The sequence below is a fragment of the Plecotus auritus genome (genome assembly GCF_963455305.1).
Source record: "Plecotus auritus genome assembly, chromosome: 10".
In the NCBI taxonomy this organism is placed as follows: domain Eukaryota; kingdom Metazoa; phylum Chordata; class Mammalia; order Chiroptera; family Vespertilionidae; genus Plecotus; species Plecotus auritus.
The window spans coordinates 3,770,217-3,792,252 of record NC_137785.1 but is presented as its reverse complement, the minus strand read 5'-3'; the positions used below and the strand labels follow the sequence as shown (position 1 = coordinate 3,792,252).

At 55.4% G+C, this 22,036-nt stretch overlaps 2 protein-coding genes across 4 annotated transcripts in view; both read right to left on the bottom strand.

The window, feature by feature from the left end:
• The window catches only part of LOC308234884 (popy Class I histocompatibility antigen, A-1 alpha chain-like), a 42,234-nt gene extending 28,994 nt beyond the window's left edge, over positions 1–13,240 (bottom strand). Inside the window, exon 1 of the mRNA XM_080643305.1 lies at positions 13,133–13,240. The gene's annotated coding sequence lies outside the window, so the exon portion shown is untranslated. The remainder of the gene's footprint in view (positions 1–13,132) is intronic.
• On the bottom strand, positions 8,204–13,279 carry LOC308234871 (BOLA class I histocompatibility antigen, alpha chain BL3-7-like). Of its 3 annotated transcripts, XM_080643291.1 has the most exons (8): positions 13,133–13,252; positions 12,843–13,016; positions 12,374–12,499; positions 11,970–12,254; positions 11,447–11,722; positions 10,596–10,871; positions 10,294–10,473; positions 8,204–10,147 (listed from the first exon to the last, which is right to left on the bottom strand). In XM_080643291.1, the coding sequence occupies exons 1-7, from the start codon at positions 13,203–13,205 to the stop codon at positions 10,334–10,336; spliced, it is 1,350 nt and encodes a 449-aa protein (XP_080499417.1). In that variant the 5' UTR covers positions 13,206–13,252; the 3' UTR covers positions 8,204–10,147; positions 10,294–10,333. The 3 variants fall into 3 exon arrangements, with proteins under 3 accessions (XP_080499417.1, XP_080499419.1, XP_080499418.1); XM_080643293.1 differs by lacking the exon at positions 12,843–13,016 and having other exon boundaries at positions 13,133–13,266; XM_080643292.1 differs by lacking the exon at positions 10,294–10,473 and having other exon boundaries at positions 9,837–10,147; positions 13,133–13,279.
• Positions 13,280–22,036: the final 8,757 nt, after the last annotated feature.

The following is a 22,036-nucleotide window of genomic DNA, read 5'->3' as shown; positions in this document are numbered from 1 at the left end:
CCAGGTAGTTCCTCCAACACTCTGCTGCACCCTCCGCCTCCCACTTGCGCTTTGTGATCTCAGCAGCAGAGTTGGCCGCGGTCCAGGAGGTCAGGTCCTCATTCAGGGCGATGTAGTCGGCGCCGTCGTAGGCGTGTTGACTGTACCCGCGGAGGAGGCGCCCGTCAGGTCCCACGTCGCAGCCAAACATGTTCTGGATGGTGTGAGACCCTGACCCCGCCCCGAGGTCAGCCCCGCCCAGAGGTCAGCTCCGCCCGGTAAGCCCCCCCCCCCCCCCCCCCCGGGACTGAATCTGAACATAAAGAGAATTCGGGTCAAAGTCCCCGGGGCTTCCTCCCGGGTGGGGTCCGGGCGGGTCCCGCCGCCTCCGGGTGATGCTCCGATCTGGACCCTCGGGGCGACCCCGGCCCGTCCGTGGGGAGGGGGGTCGTGACGGGCCCGGCGCGCGGCTCACCGTCCTCGCTCTGGTTGTAGTAGCCGCGCAGGGTCTGCAGAAACACTCGGAAAGTCTGTGCGTTCTCCTTGTAGATATGCGTCTGCTCCTCCCAATACCCGGGGTCCTCCCGCTCCACCCAGGGCTGCTGCATCCACTGCGCCCGCGGCTCCGCCTTCGGACTCTCCGCGTCGCTGTCGAACCGCACGAACTGCGTGTCGTCCACGTAGCCGATGGAGAGGAAGCGGGGCTCCCCGCGGCCGGGCTGGGACACGGCGGTGCGGAAATACCTCAGGGAGTGGGGGCCTGGGGGGCGGACGGGGGCGCAGGGCCGGGGCTGACACGCGCCTTCCCGGCCCCGCGCCCCCGCCGGGTCCCCTCGCTCCTCCCCGCACAGCCGCCCCCTCCGACCCAGCACTCACCGGCCCAGCTGGGGGTCAGGACCAGCGCCCCCGAGAGCAGCAGGAGGAGGGTGGGGGGCCTCAGGACCTGCATCCTTGGTGTCTGGGGACCATCTGAGTCCAGGGGCTCCTGGAGATGTTCTAACCTGGGAGCAGACACCCAATGGGAGTGAGCAGTGAGGCTGCGTCATGCGTATCCGGGAAGGAGGACTCAGCAGGGATGTGAGTTGGAGAAGGGAACCCCAGGGAGAAGGGGAGCCCCAACACTGAGCGGCCCTGCTCCAGACTCCTCCCTGGGCTGAGACCTGAGCGCCAGGCCTGGGCCTGGGACTGGGCCTGCCCCTCCTCCTGCAGGGGGAGCGCTCTGCCCACTTCTCCCTAAAGGAGCCTCAGGCTGGTGCTCTGAGCTCCACTTCACCCAGAAAGTGCGAGGTGGCCCTCACAGCTGTGGAAGCTTCTATGAGTGAACAGCAAGGGTCCCTCAGGCACAGCCCACAGGGGCCATGGGCGGCTCAGTGAGTGACGTCAGTCAGAGGCACGGTCTTCCTGCCCCTACAGACCCTGACGCCATTACCGAGTGCAAGCAGGGAGAGTCCAATATTTTATAAAATTGTAGAACCCAGGCCGGTTTGCCTCGGTGGATAGAGTGTCAGCCTGCGGACTGAAGGGTCCCGATGCCAGGCAAGGACACATGCCCCGGTTGTGGGCTTGATCCCCAGTAGGGGGGGGATTTAGGATTCAGCCGATTAATGATTCTCATCATTAATGTTTCTATCACTCCCTCTCCCTTCCTTTATGAAATTAATAAAAATCTTTTAAAAAATCCCCGAGTCAGCAAACGCCCTTTCCCTCAGGAGCAGTGGGTGCAGCTTATGAAACTCTGTGCAGGCCGCACAGGAAGGGGCCAGTGAGCCCCATAACCCTCAGCTCCTGCACCTCCAGATCTGCTCCCCTCTCCCCTCCCCACTCGCTGGCTCAGGACACCGGGACCCCGGCATTGAGTTCTCAGGACCCCGTTCCCTCATCTGTCACACGGGATGGTGACAGGACCGTGGGGAGGAGCGCAGGGCAGGGGGTGGGAGCTCCGGCCTCTGACCCCACAGCTCCGACCTGGTGTCAGGGTCCCTCAGGAGTGAGCTCAGTGCCGCCTGGGGATGTAGCTTCCCACTCTGTGCCTCTGCCTCCTCCTGGGAGAGAGGAACGGGACGTTAATGCAGAACAGAGGTCGGGGGGGGGGGGGTGCACACCATGTGCTCTCCATGCTCACTGTGCTCACACGGCTGGGACATGTGAGCTCTCACCCAGAGTTCACAGGGGAGCAGCAGCCACGGGGATGGGAGACGGGACTGGGTTCCTTGTTGGGTTGATGTGGCGACCTGGGATGAGAGGATAGAACATTAAACTGTCAAATGGGAAGGACAGACCCGGCCTGTTGCACCCGTCAAACTATTTGACAAATGAGATGATCTCTGCAGCCATTTCTCTCTCTCCCTTTGCTGCCTCCCATGCACAGAGCATCTCTCACTGACACCACAGAGAAGGCACAGAGAGAAATGAGCCCCACCTCCCAGGGAGCCGCAGACCATTGCAGCCCAAGGCAGCATTTCAGGAGGAAACACACGGGGTCCTGATGTCACCGGGCCAGCGTGGCTCAGCGGTTGGGCATCCCCCCGTGTGGGAACCCCTTTTCACGTCCCGCGTGGTTTAGGGTTCCGGTTCAGGGTTCGTGTTCTGGAGAAGGCCGCACACAAATGAAAAGAGACTTGGAAAAGTATTAATTTGGGAATATTGGGAGCCAGGCGGGAGCCCAACTCTAGTGGAAGGACTACCCTTTGCTCTGGCCTTGCAATCCCTTTTATTGAGACTATGGGATACGCCCATAACCTTTAGGCAGGAAATTCCAATAACAGAAATTTACATAGGAGAAACAGAGGTGGAGGCTCTTCAGCTAACAATGTTTCAACTAAACAGTGAGTGAGCAAAACAATTAAGGTTGTTGACCAGCCTTCCCAGTTTCCTGTCCACATCCTTCCATCAGTGGTAGAATGATTGGCCTCCGGCATCTCCCCCGTTTCTTTCCTTAAAAAAAATCTTACATCTGTAGACCAGAAATAAACACATAAGAACAAAAATGTTTGAGTCCCAATTTCAATGTTCAACAGTTCTGAGTTCCAGTTTCAATGTCCAACAGTTCTTTATATGTACATGTCAGCAATGATATCTGGATGGTGGCAATGCAGGTCCGACCCTCTCTGGTTTGGTCCTGGGCAACCTGCAGCGACGCACAGCTGCTGACTGCTAGCATGGCAAGGTGTCGTCAGCATCTTCCATCTCTAGACTGTTTCTCCTCTTTGTCTTCATGGCTGGAGGATTACTGTCAATTCCTCTCTGTTGCAGGAATCCACATGGTCTTGGAGTTGTTTTCTGAAAATATACAAACATATTCTCGACCAAAAGTTAATAAAGGAATCTTTTCTATAAATTTTACTTGGAATCCTTTTTATTTTTTGCCCAGACGATTTTCCTTTTGGCCTATTTGATACCATATGTTTTTCATTGGTGTCTTGCTGTTAGCATTACAAATGAAAATTAAATTTTTTTAAAGTAAAACTTTTCTAGATGTAATTTACTTACAGAGTATTTTTCCTTACATGCTATTTTTCCACTATCCCCCCCTTTTTTGATTAATGGAGGCTTTTGGAAATTTTATAATGCAGTCTTGATAACTTTAAGTTTTAATTTTTTTTGCACAAAAATATGACTGCTTTAGGTTCTTTGCATGTTAAACAAATTTACCATGAGAGAAACTACCAATAGAAATTTTAGTTAATAGTTTAGGAACAGCTTTTTGTCCAGTACAATTAAATTTTCTTGAATATTCACTTATTTCAATTAGCCAATTTAAATTAATCTGAAAACTTGGCTTCTATTTTACTGTCAAATTTAATACTCTTAACAATCTTAGTTTACCCTGTAAATATTAATGGAAAGGATTATTTGCATTCTTTGAGTAGGCCCTGAGCATTCCTGGTGCTAGGCTGGATTTAGATATAGGGCAACTGCTGTTGGCCAAGTCTGTCTGGGTCCCAATCTGAGCTGGGCTCCATAACCTGGGTCCCGATCTGAGCTGGGTGTGGGTAGCGCAAAGCAGCCATGGGGGCAGGAGACCTCCCTCAGACGCGGTGAGGGTTCAAGCCCCTGCAAGGTTGGGGGGGTGAGGGACTGTGCCCCACCTCTGTTGATCCCCAAGTTCTCTCCTGATGGCCCCCTGCGACTGTGCCTGTCTTAGGTTGCCCCTCCCTTGAGGAGTCTTACCCGTCATTGACTAACCAGCCATCCTCTGGGGCCAAGCAGGGTGATGTGAGGTTCAGTTCTGTCTCCTTGGTGGCCTATGCCCCCGTGGCCTCCACGCCCAGCACCTGCCTTGGGATCCCCTTGCCTGCTGGCAGGGCCCCGGCACTGATCACATATCTTGGGGAACCCAGGTTTCTTCTCCAGAGAGGGCCCAGCTCATGCCATTGGGACAGAGACAGATCCATGGTACCAGCCATCACGAGGCTTTCAACCTCAGCATAAACAGAAAGGTCAGGCAACAGCTGTGGGAGGGTCCCTCTTGTCAGAAAGGCCAGTATAGAATGCTCAAGTGCCTTCCCAGGGAGGCCTTAATTCCTTTCTGGAAGGGATTAAATCCTTTCATGTCCTTTTTTAAATTGCTGCCTAACATGCAAAGAATTAGTTTGTAAGTTTGTTTGGGATAATTGTTCAATATGCTGTTGTAAAATATCAAAAAATTATAATGACATTGTAGAATAATATCATGTAAGGATATTCTTTGCTCTAGGCCATGGCAATTCAATTTCAAACTGGCTGTCAATTTTTCTTTTTGTATAGACAAGGTCTTAGTTACATTTTTTGCACCTCTCCCAGGAGCAAGTAGTGATAGTCCCCTACTTTAAAGGCCAAAACCTTTATAACATCTAAAAGTAAAATATAGTTATTAATTTTTATTTGATAAAGCTTTCCATGCGATTTCAAGTATCAATCGGTTAAATTTCAAAAATATTTCCTTTGAGAAGAGAGAACAAATTTCCTGTATTACTCCGGGCCCTTGGAGCTTTCCAAGAATCATCTCTGTTAAAGCCTTGAAATTTTAACATGGAAAAAATGATCAAATATATATATATATATATATATCCATATATGATTTAATTACCACAACTATATAATTTCTCCCAATTTAATTTGCACTTTGAACTTTTGAAGCTGGCAAGTCAAACATTTAGCAGTTCCTAGATTAATAACAACATCCTGCTTACTTCGGGGGAAGTTTCAGCAACAGATCTGGCCGAATTTCTTTTCATGCTTAAAAGATAGATCTTAAATTTTTTCTTTCTTTTTCGCTTTCCGAAGTAATAACTAGCACCCAATTTGGCCAAGATTTGCATTTCCCTGTGAGTTCTTTTATAATTTTTAAAGGAAACCTTAAGTAATCGCATTGCGAGAGAGCGGATAGCCCTGCCCTCTCCTGCCACCTTTGAATTTCTCCGCACCAGAGGTGGTTTTTGCAGTGGAGTTTCATTTCTTATTACAGATTTTAAATTCCAAATACCAATTAAGATTTTAATTTGAATAAGAAACCACATTATTTTATAACCTAATTCTTCCCCATTAGCCTGGCTGAAAAAGACGTTCCCACCCTACTTACAGTTCGAGACTCTGCAGTTAGTCTGTGGGCTTTGCGTGCAGTGAACCTCCCTCACCTTTTTCTCGGTGAATTTTTTCCTTTCCTTCGCTCTTAGGCAAAAAATATCATCTCCTCCAGAAGTCCCGCAGTCAGGCGCCAGATGTGGGAACCCCTTTTCACGTCCCGCGTGGTTCAGGGTTCCGGTTCAGGGTTCCGGTTCAGGGTTCGGGTTCTGGAGAAGGCCACACACAAATGAAAAGAGACTTGGAAAAGTATTAATTTGGAAATATTGGGGGCCAGGCGGGAGCCCAACTCTAGTGGAAGGACTACCGTTTGCTCTGGCCTTGCAATCCCTTTTATTGAGACTATGGGATAGGCCCATAACCTTTAGGCAGGAAATTCCAATAACAGAAATTTACATAGGAGAAACAGAGGTGGAGGCTGCTTCAGCTAACAATGTTTCAACTAAACAGTGAGTGAGCAAAACAATTAAGGTTGTTGACCAGCCTTCCCAGTTTCCTGTCCACATCCTTCCATCAGTGGTAGAATGATTGGCCTCCGGCACCCCCGTACACCAAGGGATGGCCGGTTCCGGTCCCAGTCCGGCTCCTGCCTGGGTTGCAGCTCAGTCCCCAGGGGGGAGCGTTATGGAGGCAGCAGATGTTTCTCATCAACGTTTCTCTCTCCCTCTCCCTCTCCTTCCCGCTCTCCTTAAAAATCACTGAGACATACATTGTTCAGTGGTCTGTATATCATGTTGTTACACCACAGACTAGGATTCTGGGTGAACATCTGTGTGTGTGTATGTGTGTGTGTGTGTGTGTGTGTGTGTGTGTGTTTGTGTGTGTGTGTGTGTGTGTCTGTGTGAAAGGACCTTATTTTATGTCAGAATGTTAAAGTTATCCCCCAAATTCTACACACCAATTTAATCCATTTTACAATGGATTTCACACCCACGCCTCAAGCTCGGTCAGGTCTGCGAAGAGAAGCAGACCCTTCTGCACACGGCTGAGCAGCTCAGTGGCCCTGGCCGCCCTACCCTTGGCTCAGATTCCAAAGGCAGCCCCGTGCTTGGGTCCCTCATTGTCGGGGACTCGAGGACACAGAGAGGTGCGGGAAGCCCAGCATTGGCGGGAACCCCACCTGGGACACTCCCCAGCACATGCCCCCCTCCTCCCCGGCCCAGCAGAGCCAGCAGAAGCAGCTCAGATACAGGTGGGGCAGCGCCTGTCCTGCCCCATGGGACGACCACCCCAGTTCCCTGTCTCCTCCTGGGACCACCCTCCTCTCCTGGTGTCTGCCCTGAGGTGGCACATGAGGGAGCCCTCACCTGGCTGGTCTTTGCTCTCGAGCTGTGGGCAGGGACGTGTCATTGAGGACGAGCCGGGGTCCCTGAGCCCATAGTTACAGGGACAGGGTTCCTGGACCTTATCTTCCCACAGAGATGCCATTATCAGGTCACCTGAGGCACAGGTGACACTGTCTGCGTGGAGTCTGGGACGTCTCCAAAGACGAGCGACTTTATCCCACTCAAATCTCTACCCGCCACTGCGGTGATTATTGGTAATTTGGCCATTAATGTGTCAAATAGAGAAGGGAACCCCAGGGAGAAGGGGAGTTCCCAACACTCCTGAGGTGGGCCTAAGGGTGAGTCACTGAGTAAGCTGGCGACGCCTCCCTGTCCTGAAGGGGAGAGGGCGTTCTGACAGGGACCCCATTTTGGGGGAAGCCAACCGCATAGATTCCTGCGCCCCCACCGGGTTTGTGGGAAGCCAACCCCATGGATTCCTGCGCCCCCACCGGGTTTGTGGGAAGCCAACCCCATGGACTCCTACGCCCCCACCGGGTTTGTGGGAAGCCAACCCCAAGGACTCCTGCGCCCCCACCGGGTTTGTGGGAGGCCAACCCCATGGACTCCTGCGCCCCCACCGGGATTGTGGGAGGCCAACCCCAAGCCTGTGACATCATCTCCCTCGTCATGGACATCTAGACCTTCCTTCCGGAAGGGCTGTCCTCAGGATCCTCACCAGCAGCTGAACAACGGGCAGGAACAGGTGTCTCTGTTCCCTGTGGACGGGTCTGAGTTCCGAGTCACAGCTGTTCTCTGGGGTGAACTGAATCCCACGGCTGTGGCACATCCCTCCCCCTCCATTCATGGTACAATCACACCCCCATTCCCACGTGGGCACCGTCCTCAGGCCTCCCCTGCTCCCAACGTCAGGCTGACACCAGGATGGTGCAGGCTGAGCATCTCCACTGGTTCAGGAAGCTGGTCTCTCCCCTGATGGAAACGCCACGGTTCTTCCTCCGGGGGCCCCAGGGATGGTAAGCCTGGAGACTGTCCCCTGTGAGCTGTGCTAACCCTGCTCAGAGTCCTGGGAGTCCCTAATGTCCACACGACCCCACAGGAGACCATGATGTGCTTCCTTAGCCACACAGAGTCCTGCTCTTTGGTGACTCACTGTATAACCACTAGCTCTCCTCCTCCTCCCCATTCTCTTCCCCTTACTTTTTCTTCTTCCTCCTCTTACTCCACTTCTGCTTCTGCTTCTTTTTTTGAGGTTTTACCCTGGAAAGAATTATTCTTGACATACAGACAGGATTTAGGGAAAGTAATAATTAGGACAGACAGAGAGATACCCTCAGAACCTAAAATTGGGAAAGAACCAGAACAAATAGGAAATGGGGTGAAATGACAAAGATAAAATTTTAATAATAGATGAAAAGATGAAGGATCACATGCCCAGAGAGACGTGGACAAATCCTATGTATACAGTGGATTTTCACAGAGTGAAGGTGCGATCAACAACACAGAAAATTCCAGTCCTCAGCGGACCCTCTTCAGTTTTATTTGGTCACACACTGGCCCCATCCCGACTCACCCCTACCTAGATTTCTACCCCACAGGTGAGTCCCATCAGCTTTTGAGGGAAGGAATGTCACAGGGGCCTCCTCCCTGCACCTGCTCTCTCTCCACATCATGTCCATCCTCGTCCCACTGGCTCTTGTGGTTGTAGCTTATCCACTCTCAGGGCTACAAGGTTCTGTCCTATGAACACACCACACTCCTCCGCTACTGCTCACGCGCATTTGTCTTATACGCAGATTTTGCAAACTGTGCAGCTTTGAGTAAGTTCTCCATATGTTCTGGCACACATATGTATGAGTGTCTTTGGGGATATAACCAGGAAGGGAATTGCTGGGGCAGTGGGTGTGGTGAATCCTGCCAAATGCTGGAGGTAGTGAGTGCTGCCAGAGCATTTTCACAGTATTTGAAAGCACTTCCTCCCCCACCAGGAATATAGGAGAGAAACAATGAGTCCAAATTCCTGCTAATAATTGACTTTATCTGACTCTCTCATTTTTGCTCTCCTGGGAGGTGGGCACCAATATCACATGGTGGCTGAACTTGAGTTTCCCCTCTGACTAAATATGTTGGGCAATTTTAATCAATGTGTGGACCATGTAAGCATCCTCAATAGGACAATGGACTGGACTCTTGTTCATGAGTGAGTGGACCCTAGTAAGGTGCCAGCGTCCTTAACTACTGGGACATGTTGGCTATTAATGGATCTGTGGGCACAGACCTGTGGGATGAGAGAAATGTCTGGTCTTTGCCCCTGGCACTGAGCTCTTAACACCCTGGGCACCTCCTGAGTGACAAGTGTCTTTGGGATGCTGATGAGATGGCTCTTGGCTGAGGGTCCTGGAGAGCATCAGGGTGGGGGCTGGTCCCAAGAAAGACCAAGCTGATCAGAGGGTTGGAACGTTCAGGCTCTAGAAAAAGGCAGAGCAGGAGGAGCCTGAAAAGCCATCTGTCCACACCACAGTCCTGTGTGCGGGGACCCTGGGCCTGCGGGACACAGACGGGGAACATGTACCCTGTTGCTGTCAGACGGGGACACCCAGAGAATGAGATCATAACTCACACATGAAAGCACTAACAGGCATTATATCTACAAAATCAAAGAAATAACGAACACCCAGAAAATGGGTGCTGGGGCCCCATCCAGGCCTGAGCCCAGGCTGACCCGCCCCAGGAAGCCCTCGCTGTCCAGGGTCCTGAAGATGCGCTGCATTAGGACACATTTCAAGGCCTCAGTGATGTCTGAGTTCCAGTGACCACAGGTCCTGGTGGGACAGGGTACCCTGAGGGACAAGGTCAGAGGAGCAGAGAAGTGACCCAGCCAGGGAGTGACCACGTCCAAGCCCACGATGTACTGAGCACGCCCTGGGAACAGGCCCCGACCACACTCGGTCCTCACCACCTCCCCTGTCCACACCTGGGACAGCTCAGCACAGCAAACACATGAGCTCTGGAATGTTCTTGGTGTTTATATTTATTTCCCTCAAAATGTAGCATCTTCTCCTTTAATTTACCCACCACCCTTCATGGCAAGAAATGAACAAAGTCACCCCCAGAACCTCATTTCAATGCGGAAGGAACAGCTTGCAGCTCAGAGCATGAGGAAGGTAAGACAGCGATAGTGAGGGCCCAGCCGCCTCTGCTGGACCAGAAAGTGTGGGGAGCAGGGCGGGGCCAGCCCCCCATCAGAGGTTCTTGAGTCAGGAAGTGGGAGCGTGAACACATCTTCCATCACTCAGTCTCCACAGGGCAGTCGCCTCACGCTGTGGAGGACAATCATCATGAGCAGATTCAGGTCATTGGCTGTAACTGGTGACATTCTCAAAGTTCACTTCATTTTTACAATGTCTCACAGAGTCCCCATCACTCAGGCCTCCCTCTGCCCACCCCTCCCCACGGCAGGTCTCACCTTTAGAAGCCGAGACACATCAGAGCCCTGGGCGCTGTCACTACCTAGAGTGCACACTCAGACCCCACTCTCCCCATCCTGAGTGCCTTCTCCCCCACATCACAGCTCCAGCCACAGCTCCTAGCAGAACCAGGCCCCCAGCCATGCCCATGATGATGATGAAGGTGTGAGAAGGCAGCTCTGGGAGGAGAAGGGAAGGGAGGGTGAGGGCCCTGACCCCAGGTCTCAGCCCCGACCCCACTGAGGTCCCCCAGGGTCCCTGCTGCCCTGAGAAGAGGCTCTGTGCCCACGGCCCTCCTCACCCCATCTCAGGGTCAGGGGCTCGGGCAGCCCCTCGTGCTGCACATGGCACGTGTATCTCTGCTCCTCTCCGGGGGGCACCCCCACGGCCGCCCACTTCTGGAAGGTGCCGTCCCCCGCAGGCCTGGTCTCTACCAGCTCCATGTCCTGGGTCTGGTCCTCCCCGTCACGCTGCCAGCTCAGGTTGATGTCCGCAGGGTAGAAGCCCAGCGCCCAGCACCTCAGGGTGACCTCACGGGAAGACACGGGGTGGTGGGTCACGTGTGCCTTTGGGGGTTCTGAAGGGGGGGGAGAAAATGCAGGACCTTTGCATCCTCCATGGGACACTCCAGCAGTGCACATGTGACCATCCTGAGAGTGGACAGACACCTGGGTAGGGGAGGCAGCTCACAGCCCCCACACCAGCCTGGACCGAAGCACCTGGAAGGCCCTTCTAGTCTTTGGAAAGTTCTAGACTCAGAGAGACACAGTCCAGGGCAGGAGGCAGGTCTCTGAGGGGAGAAAAGGGATTTGTGGTCCTGATCTGGGTGGAGGCCACGTGACTCAGAAAAGCTGGGGTCAGGCCTCAGACACAGGGCTGTGGGCAACGCACAAGGCCTGAGAGAGAAGGTCCCCGTGGGTCCCAGAGCCCCTGCAGGTGATGAGTTATTTCAGGGGATCTCCCTGCACCCCAGGAGAGCCTGCACCCCTACCTGTTCCTGAGAGGAGGGGAGTCCCTCTGGTACCTGACCTGGACATCCAGAGGACACCCTTCCTGACCCCAAGGAGGGGTGTCTGACACTGACCCCCTGTCCAGTCTCCTTGTAGGAGCCCCAGCCCCGGGGAGAGGGGGCGGCCCCAGGGCCCCTGGTACCTGAGCGCTGCAGGTTCTCCTTCCCTTTTTCCAGGAACATGCGCAGTGACTCCACACACTCCCCCTCCAGGTAGTTCCTCCAAGACTCTGCCGCACCCTCCGCCTCCCACTTGCACTTTGTGATCTGAGCCGCCATGTCGGCCGCGGTCCAGGAGGTCAGGTCCTCGTTCAGGGCGAGGTAGTCGGTGCCGTCGTAGGCGAACTGACTGTACCCGCGGAGGAGGCGCCCGTCGGGTCCCACGTCGCAGCCATACCTGTTCTGGAAGGTGTGAGACCCTGACCCCGCCCCGAGGTCAGCCCCGCCCCGAGGTCAACCGCGCCCTGAGGTTAGCCCCGCCCCGCCCGCCCCGCCGGGCCTGAATCTGAACTGAAAGTGAAATCGGGTCAAAGTCCCCGCGGGCTGCTCCCGGGTGGGGGCCGGGCGGGTCTCGCCGCCTCGGGTGACGCTGGGACCCGGACCCTCGGGGCGACCCCGGCCCGTCCGTGGGGAGGGGGGTCGTGACGGGCCCGGCGCGCGGCTCACCGTCCTCGCTCTGGTTGTAGTAGCCGCGCAGGTTCTTCAGGCCCACTCGGAAAGTCTGTGCGTTCTTCTTGTAGATCTGCGTGTTCCGGTCCCAATACCCCGGGTACACCTGCTCCACCCACGGCTGCTGCATCCACGGCGTCCGCGGCTCTTCCCTCGGATTCGCCGCGTCGCTGTCGAACCCCAGGAACTGCGTGTCGTCCACGTAGCCGACGGAGAGGTAAAGGGGCTCCCCGCGGCCGGGCCGGGACACGGCCGTGTCGAAATACCTCAGGGAGTGGGGGCCTGGGGGGCGGACGGAGGGCAGGGCCGGGGGTGACACGCCCCTTCCCGGCCTCGCGCCCCCCCCCCTGGGGTCCCCCGCTCCTCCCCGCACAGCCCCCCCCCTACGACCCCGCACTCACCGGCCCAGCTGGGGGTCAGGACCAGCGCCCTGGAGAGCAGCAGGAGGAGGGTGGGGGGCCTCAGGACCCGCATCCTCGGTGTCCAGGGACCATCTGAGTCCCGGGGGCTCCTGGAGATGTTATAACCTGGGACCAGACACCCAATGGGAGTGAGCAGTGAGGCTGCGTCATGCGTATCCGGGAAGGAGGACTCAGCAGGGATGTGAGATGGAGAAGGGAACCCCAAGGAGAAGGGGAGCCCCAACACTGAGCGGCCCTGCTCCAGACTCCTCCCTGGGCTGAGACCTGAGTGCCAGGCCTGGGCCTGCCCCTCCTCCTGCAGGGGGAGCGCTCTGCCCACTTCTCCCTAAAGGAGCCTCAGGCTGGTGCTCTGAGCTCCACTTCACCCAGAACGTGCGAGGCGGCCCTCACAGCTGTGCGGTTTCCTTGGCCCTCAGCATCTGCTCCTCCCAATACCCCGGCCTCTCACGCTCCACCCACGGCTGCTGCATCCACGGCGCCCGCGGCTCCATCCTCGGACTCGCCGCGTCGCTGTCGAACCGCAGGAACTGCGTGTCGTCCACGTAGCCGACGGCGAGGAAGCGGGGCTCCCCGCGGCCGGGCCGGGACACGATGGTGTAGAAATACCTCAGGGAGTGGGGGCCTGGGGGGCGGACGGAGGGCAGGGCCGGGGCTGGACACGCGACTTCCCGGCCCCGCGCCCCCGCCGGGTCCCCTCGCTCCTCCCCGCACAGCCGACCTCTCCGACCCCGCACTCACCGGCCCAGCTGGGGGTCAGGACCAGGGCCCCCGAGAGCAGCAGGAGGAGGGTGGGGGGTCTCAGGACCCGCATCCTCGGTGTCCCGGGGGGACCTTCTGAGTCCGGGCGCTTCCGCAGAGAGATTCTCACCGGGAGCCGCGGTGACGCTGATTGGCTGCGCTGGAAACCGCTCAGCCAATGGGAGTGAGGAATGAGCACGCGTCACGAGTATCCAGGATGGAGGCGCCGACACAGGTTGGGAGAGGAGAAGTGAACCCAGGGCGCTGGGGAATCCCCACCACGGAGCTGCCCCCCCAGACTCTGTCCCTTGCTGAGACCTGCGCGCAGGCCTGGGCCCTGGACTCGGTCCTGATCCCCCTCCTGCGCGGAGCGCCCGTCACACTGTCCCCCGAGGCCTGGCCCAGGCGCTGTGCTGTTCAGGGACTTTCCAAGGTTTGGGGTTCACCATCTCTGTGCACCTCACACAGGAGGAAGGCGCCCAATACTCCTGTTTATGTGGTTCCGTCTGTCACAGTCACCACTCCCGGAATCACACGGGAAACAGGTATTAATGCACGTCGCATGCTCACTGCCCGTGAGAGGGTAACAGAAGCATGTTTTTATGGAAAACACCCATTTCCCAGAGAACAAGGAGGAGGGAGGAGGGACCTGCTCCCCTTTCTCATCCTCCCCGTCTCCCTGGGAGACGCTGGGTGTTCACATTTGCTTCTGCGTTTTATCTGTTATTGTGGATGCAGCTTCTTAGGACACAGCCGGCCTCACAGAAATGGGCAGGAGCAGCCTTTTCCTTACCTTTTCAGGTCAGTGTGGGTGCTCACCTGTGACAGTCACTGCAGCGACACAAGTGGTCGTTTCTGAAAGGGCTCTGCACAGTGAGACCTGAAACCATATTGACTGTATTCTTCTTGTTTTGTTTTTTAAATATATATTTTTATTTCAGAGAGGGAGAGAGACATAGAAACATCAATGATGAGAAAGAATCATTGATCAGCTGCCTCCCACAGGCCCCACACTTTGGATCGAGCCTCTTACCCGGGAATATGCTCTGACAAAAAGGTGAAGTGTGACCTCCTGGTTCATAGATCAATGTTTAACCCCCGAGCCCCGCTGGCTGGGGAATATTGAATATTTCCTGTTCTGTCATGTCACTGTCCCCAGGGCTGTCTTGCTGGGTGGCTCTGTCCTCATGCAGGTTAGTTAAAGTGATGCCTGTGTCTCTAAGTCCCAGAGCCCTTCCCGTGCTGGTGCATTAATCACCGGCATCAAAGCTCACATGTGAGTCTGTTCCCACAGAGCCCCTAGGAAAGTGTGTCCGCACTGGGGAGGGTCTAGCTGACGTGGTGGGACACCCCTGTTCCAACTTCTGGTTTTCTCTCAGGGGCTCCCATTTCATCAAGACAACAGGCCTGTCCGTGCTCCCCTGCCAGGTGACATGTCCTGAAGGGAGAAGCTCTCGTTCCTGTTTGAGAAAGTGTGTGCCAGTTCACCCAATCTCAGCAATCCTAGTGTCTGTGTCATTCATTCTGTTACATGAACATGGGCCAGGCCGGTGTGGCTCAGTGGCTGAGCATGGACCAAAGAACCAGGGGGTCAGGGTTCCATTCCCGGTGAGGCACCTGCTGGGTTGCAGGCTGGATCCCCAGTGGGGGGCGTGCAGGAGGCAGCCTATCCATGGTTCTCTCCCATCCTGGATGTTTCTGTTTCTCTCTCCCTCTCAGTTTTTCTCTGAAATGAAATTTTTTAAAAGGTAAACATGGGATCCCATGAGAAGAGCCTAGCCCCGCTCATACACATGATCTCCCTGGTACATGACACCAGGGAATGTGTCAGAGGGTTTTCTGTGTACTTCCCAGGTCATCACATAAGGTTATTTTAATCCTCCATTTTTATTAAAGACAGTTAAGACATTAATCCACTTGTGTAATGAAAGCAAGATATATGTATATATCTTCTTTTAAAAAATTTTTTTTTTATTTTTCAATTACACTTGATGTACAATATTGTATTAGTTAAGTGGACAACTCTGTGGTTAGACATTCATAGAACTTATACAGGGATCGCCCCATACATGTAGGACCATGTGACCTCACATGTAGCTGTTACAACATGAGTGACTGTGTTCCCTGTGCTGTGCTTTCCTCCCCATGACCACACTGTAGGGACCGTGTTGTAGTTCCTCCTCCTCCACCTGCTCTGCCCAGTCCCCCGCCCTCCGGCAGCCAGCAGTCTGCTCCCTGTGGCTCTGAGTCTGTGGCTGCTGTAGGTTCTGTTGGGCTGATCCCAGGGGCTCTGAGTGCAGGCTGTGGGGAGGGTGGTCATTGTTCTGTGGTTGTGGGCGGATGCAGGCACCGCGATCACCTTTGGGGCATGTCCACCAGAGACCACGGTGTTTTAAAATGTGGATGGAAGGATGAGGCTTCAGTGAAGAGAGTAATTTCACCTCCTTCCACCGTGTCGTTTAAAGGGAAACTGGTTCTGTTCTCTGTCTGTCTGTCTTCTCTCTGCAGGGCAGTGCTGGTGGGAGGAACGACGATGGAGGCCGGGTGTCAGCCCATTCGTGCTGAGCTTGGCCTCAGCGCCCCTGTCAGCGGAGTGAAAAGGCCAGGATGTCCTTCATCTCCTGCCAACAGTGTTGACCCCACATCCCGGGAAAGGCTCTCAGAGAGTGCAGGGTTCCACGGACCACACTTTGAGAAAGGTTGTTCTGGATAAACCAGAGAGGGTTTCCCAACTGTCCCTGCCTCTGCCTCCTCTTCTCTTCCCAGAATCCCTCTCCATGAGGAGGATCCTGCGCCCCAAAACTGAGCTCACAGCATTGCCCCTGGGACCTTCTAGAAGAGGGCTCACCCTGGAAATCCGACAGGGAGAGCCCTTAGCCTGGGAGGTGGGGGGAGGGACAGGGGTGTCCCCTCTGGGACAGGGAGCAGTTTGTGCCTGAAGACACCAGTCCCCCAGACCCCTCCTGTGGCGTCTACACCCCAGCTGAGTGAGCGCTCCCATCCCACACAGACACCTGACGTGTCTGTAGGAGCAGCCATCTTGGCCCTTTATTTTATTCCTTTTAATTAAAACATGTTGTTACTGATTCAGAGAGAGAGGACGGGAGAGGGAGAGAGAGAGGAACGGGGATGGGAGAGAAGCACTGATGTTTGCCTCCCCCACACGCCCTGACCAGGGGTCACACCTGAGACCTTCCAGTGCCCAGGACAGCACTCACCCTGAACCCTGCCAGGCCAGGCCCTTTTATGCAAATGAGCCGCGTGCTCAGCCCTGAGGCCCCGCCCACAGCGGAGCAGTCTGTCCAGCAGCACATTCTGTGAGCCAGAACTCGCTCTGCCCTGCTTTCTCCCACGTGGCGGCCACCAGCTGCCGTGGCCACTGCGCCCCTGACACGTGGCTCCTGTGCGGAGCAGGGACTTCCCTTCAGGGACCTGTCATCCAGCCGCCGGGGGGCGTGTAGCCGCCCCATGAGACGGCGCCCGGCTGAATGCTCTCAGTGTCCAGTCCCTGCCCCGCAGGCCCCGTGGGCTCACAGACGGATGGAGGTGACCGTGTCTGCACGTGGAAGCCACGGGGCTGCATGTGTCACTGACGCCAGTTGTGTGTGTGGGTCTCGGTGATCCTCAATCCCAGCTGCCCAGGAGCGTGTAATGAACACGCATGTGACACCGAGCTCACAGGCATGACTTCAGATGTGAGTTAGCGCCCTCAGGGTGTAAGGGCTCACAACGCCCCTCCCTGCAGCCTTCCTGTGTGCGTCCCCCGGACCTCGGTGCTGTGTTTGGTGACCCGGTGACAGGAGCAGGCACAGCAGGCTTTCCCGCAACAGAAAGTGTCTATTGAACCAGCAGGCGCAGCTCCCTGGAGGCCCCGCACGTACTTGGAGAACAGAAAGCGGAGGAGGTCGCTGTAGATTCCACCCTAGAACCCCTTACCTGCTGTTCCTCCCCTTAGCTCCCCCCAACACTCTAACAGCCCCCTTTTCCTTCGCCCTGGAATGCTCTCCCACAGAGGACATTATATGTGAAGCGTTTGCAGTTGTGGATGAGAATTTCTCAAACCAACACCCAAAGATGGAAACCAGGAAGGAAAATATAAAACTTGTCCATGTCAACCTCACACTCGGGAGAGACAAACTCAGGCCAGAATCAAACTCAGACACGCACAAAGATGTTGACAGAGAAAGGGCCCCGTGGACCAGTGTTCCTCAGCCAAAGCCCAGGGGGACCCCTGTGGGCAGGCGAGGTGGGTTAGTCATCATTGCTGGGGGAGATCGCGTCCCTCGGGGGCCATGGGGCATCTGAGCGGGAAGGGGGAGATGGGCACATCTAGGAGGTGGGCTCTGGATGGTGACCTGGGGAGGGTCTGGGGAAGCAGGCTCATCGGATGGGTGGTGTCAGGGGGCAGCGCTGTGGGTGGGCAGCTCAGTGACTGTCCAGGGACAAGGCCGCCGGCAGCAAGGATGGGGCGCAGCTGGAGAGAAGCAGCCTCGCTGCCATGAGCCCGCGCAGGGGGCTGTGTGGTCCTCTGTGAGCTGTGTGGCCTGTGTGTGTCTGTGTGTAGACGCAGGGAGGGTGGTGTGGCTCTGTCTCCCTTGTCATGGCCTCGGGATGGCGTGTCTGAGGGTGACACTCTGAGAGGTGACTCGTGTCCAACGGGAGAGGAACCGGCCCCGCTGTGAGCTCCAGGCCAGCTCCCGACAGCACTGAGGCCTCGCGGGTCAGACCAGGACCCGTGGGGGCTGCGTGTCCTTCTCTCCGAAGCCCAATGTCTAAAAGCATCCACAGCCCAATCCGCACGTGAAGCACGTGAGGGACAACGTGGGAAGAAGAAATGCGGATGTCAAACACCTGTCTGTGTGACAGACACATGGGGACAATAATGAGAACGTGGAACAAGAGAAACAGGAATGAAATGGAAATCCATCCATTCAGCCCTGACCGGTGTGGCTCAGTGGATAGAGCGTCGGCCTGCGGACTGAAGGGTCCCAGGTTTGGTTCTGGTCAAGGGCATGTATCTTGGTTGGGGGCACATCCTCAGTGGGGGGTGTGCAGGAGGCAGCTGATCGATGTTTCTAACTCTCTATCCCTCTCCCTTCCTCTCTGTAAAACATCAATAAAATATATTTAAAAAATAAAGAAATAAAATCCGTCCGTTCAAAAATTAAAGGAATGAATTAATTGACCCTGTCCGTTCATAAAGATGAGGGATGGTGAGCGTCTCAGCGGGAAGTGGACACTGAACCCGTTTCTAAGGCTGCCTCTGCCGCCGTCCCATTAATGTAAATGTGCCCGCGTCTGACACGTTCCTCCCTGCCCTTCAGCATTTATTCTAGAAGATCCCACGCGTCCTAGAAACACACATATTGACTGAGGGCGGGGGATTCGTGCGCCCCTGCGGCCTCCCAGCCTCCGCCGGCGCCTGGGGCGCAGGTGCTGAACCCCGAGACCCTGCGGCCTGGGTCCCAGCTCCTGCTCCTCCTCCAGGAATCCGGCTTTCCCCTGGGAGGCAGCGCCCTCCATGGGGGCCTGGTAGGGGGGGGGGGCAGGGCGAGGGGAGCCCCACAGCGGGTGGGCGCCCGCGCAGCCTGCCTCCCTCCTGCTCCGCTCCAGGCCGGAGGGGTGGCCCCCGGGGGCTCCGGCTGCAGAGCGTGTCGCACGGGAAAGGCTGGGGGGCCACGACCTGGAGTGCAGGGCAGACAGGGCCGCAGGCTGGGCTTGTGGGAGGCGGCGATGTCTTCAAGGAAAAGTGATCCGGTCATTCCCACGGAGCAGACGCCCGCGCCCCTCACCGTCCCCTTGGACAGGACGCCCCTGTCCTGGCGCTGAGCCCATTGGCACCCGCAGCCGCGCCAGGGCCGCCAGGGGCAGGGGTGCCCTGCTGGCCCAGGCCGGGGCCCCCAGAGGAGGGGGTGCCATGCCTCCCAGGTTTCTCTCAGGAGCCTCGGGAGTGGCCCTTCCTGTCTCCAGACATCCCGAGGGCTCCCTGCTGCTCCCTGCGCCCTGGGGCCGCCCCCCCACACGGAGCAGCTGGGGGGTCACCTGGGCGCCGCCTGCGCAGCCGGAAGTGCTCCCTGGGCCCAGGCTCCGGGAGTGTCTGCGGGTCCAGGAGCCCGAGGGGAGGATGCTCTTAATCACTTTCTTTTTTAAAAATTATTTTTATTGATGTCAGAGAGGAAGGGAGAGGGACACACAGAGAGAGAGAAACATCAATGAGGAGAGAGAATCACTGATCGCTGCCTCCTTGCACGCCCCGCACTGGGGATGGAGCCCGCAACCCAGGCATGTGCCCCGACCTGGAATCGAACCCGGGAGCCTTCAGTCCGCAGGCCAACGCTCCATCCACTGAGCCACACCAGCTAGGGCTAGGGCTTAATCACTTTCTTGACAGAGAAGGAGGAGCTCAACTTAAAGAGGAAGGACCTCAACTCTTGGTCAACACACACAAACACACACATAAGAATAAGGAAGCCAGTCCTGGCCAGTTTGCCTCAGCGGATAGAGCGTGGGCCTGCGGATGGAAGGGTCCCGGGTTCGATTCGGGTCTAGGGCATGTAGCTCAGTTGCAGGCTCCTGGCCTGGTCTGGGGCAAGTGGAGGCAACCAATCAATGTGTGTCTCACATGGGTGTTTCTCTCTGTCTGTCCCTCTCCCTCCCACTCTCTCTGAAATCAATGGGTAAAATAACTTCGGGTGAGGATTAAAAAGAAGGAGAAGAGGAAGCCAGGATGTGACCTGGAGGGAGACGGCCTGGCAGTTTTAAGAGATAGAACTATGTGGGACTTCAGGACGAGACGTTCAAGGATCTTGGAGAAATGGCCGTGCTGCCCTTGGTGGGAATGAAGGTCATTCCTTCCAGAACAGGGAACAGCCTGAAAAGGTGGCGCCATGAGCCTCAGAATCAGCAAAGGCACCAAGAAACATGTGTCCTGCCGCTGGAGGAGTGGCCCTGAGCCGGGATGGACGTCCCTCGGCAAAGCAAGGGGCACTCACTTCAGGCGACGTTGAGTGGGGGGACGGGACCCCAGTGGATTTCTGTGCACAGCACCCCGTGGCCCGGGAAAGGGTCATGGTGCCCAGGTCCCATCTGACGACGACAGGAATGTCTGCTGCCCACGCAGAGGGCGGGGGACAGGCGCCCGCGCATGTGCAGAGGACCCTGAGACAGGGGCACGCACGGAGCCCGCGACTCAAGCTCCTAATGGCCTCGCTTCAGCCCCGTTTGCTGAGAGAGTGGATGGAGGGAAACAGCGGCTCCGCGGGAGAAGCTGGGGAAGCTCCCAGCAGGTCAGAGGTTCTCCCCACTGCCCAGCGCTGCAGAAACCAGAGAGAGAGAGAGAGAGAGAGAGAGAGAGAGAGAGAGAGAGAGAGAGAGAGAGAGAGAGAGAAACCACATCAGCAACCTGCGTGCCTCATCGAGCGAGGTTTCCCTCTCTTTATGCTGCATTTCAGCAAGGAGATCAACCATGTGGCCCCAGCTGGTGTGGCTCAGTGGAGAGAGCGGCCGCCTGCAGACTGAAGGGTCCTGGGCTTGATTGCGGTCCAGGGCACGTGCCAGGGTGTGGGCTCCTCCCCAGTGGGGGGGCGGGGCGTGCAGGAGGCAGCCGGCCCATGATTCCCTCTCCTCATTGATGTTTCTCTCTCCCTTCCTCTCTGAAACCAATAACATTACCTTTAAGAAAATAAAGTGTTGTGTTTACACCCAACCTCAGACCCTGTCCCGTTGTCCAAGGCTGACATCGGGAGGGGCGTGTCACGCTCAGAAGCGGGGCAGCCTGGCGCTGGTTCCCATCTCAGGGCTGTGCTGTTCCCTGGGCCTCACGGGGCGGAGGGGCCTCCAGTCATGGCCTCTCGGGGCCGCTCGCTGGGAGCAATGTGTGTGCAGGCTCTACCTGGACCTGGAGGATTTTTTATTTATTTGTTTTTCTTTTAATTTTATTTTTTTATTTTTTTTATTTTTTTTTCTTTTCAAATTTTTATTAAGGTATTATATGTGTACATATCTTACCATTGCCCCCCACCCCCACCCCACTCCCATACATGCCCTCACCCCCCAATGTTTTGCATCCGTTGGTTACTCTTATATACATGCATATAAGTCCTTCAGTTGATCTCTTATTTCCCCCACCTCTCCCTAACCTTACCCCTGTAATTTGACAGTCTGTTTGATGCTTTACTGCCTCTGTAACTATCTTTTTGTTCATCAGTTTATAATGTTTTTCATTATCCCCAAATGAGTGGGATCATGTGGTATTTTTCTTTCATTGACTGGCTTATTTCACTTAGCATAATGTTCTCTAATTCCATCCAAGTGCCTACAAATGGTAGTAATTCCTTCTTTTTTACGGCAGCATAGTATTCCATTGTGTAGATGTACCATAGTTTTCTGATCCAGTCATCTGCTGATGGGCACCTAGGCTGTTTCCAAATCTTAGCTATTGTAAATTGTGCTGCTATGAACATAGGGGTGCATATATCCTTTCTGATTGGTGTTTCTGGTTTCTTAGGATATATTCCTAGGAGTGGGATTACTGGGTCAAATGGGAGTTCCATTTTCAGTTTTTTGAGGAAACTCCATACTGTTCTCCACAGTGGCTGCACCAGTCTGCATTCCCACCAGCAGTGCACGAGGGTTCCTTTTTCTCCGCATCCTCGCCAACACTTGTCATTTGTTGATTTGTTGATGATAGCCATTCTGACAGGTGTGAGATGGTATCGCATTGTTGTTTTGATTTGCATCTCTCGGATAATTAGTGACTTTGAGCATGTTTTCATGTGTCTCTTGGCCTTCCTTCTGTCTTCTTTCGAAAAGATTCTATTTAGGTCCGTTGCCCATTTTTTTATTGGATCCTTTATCTTCCTTTTATTAAGTTGTATAAGCTGCCTGTAGATGTTGGAAATTAAA

What these genes read in the sequence shown, in the direction of transcription:
- LOC308234871 (XM_080643291.1), bottom strand. Translation starts at nt 13,205, where the DNA reads ATGCGGGTCCTGAGACCCCCCACCCTCCTCCTGCTGCTCTCGGGGGCC. An exon ending in CCTGACCCCCAGCTGGGCCG is followed by an intron (nt 13,017 to 13,132) that starts GTGAGTGCGGGG and finishes TCCGCCCCCCAG; the next exon opens with GCCCCCACTCCCTGAGGTAT. An exon ending in GCAGCAGCCGTGGGTGGAGC is followed by an intron (nt 12,500 to 12,842) that starts GTGAGAGGCCGG and finishes GTCTGGTCCCAG; the next exon opens with GTTATAACATCTCCAGGAGC.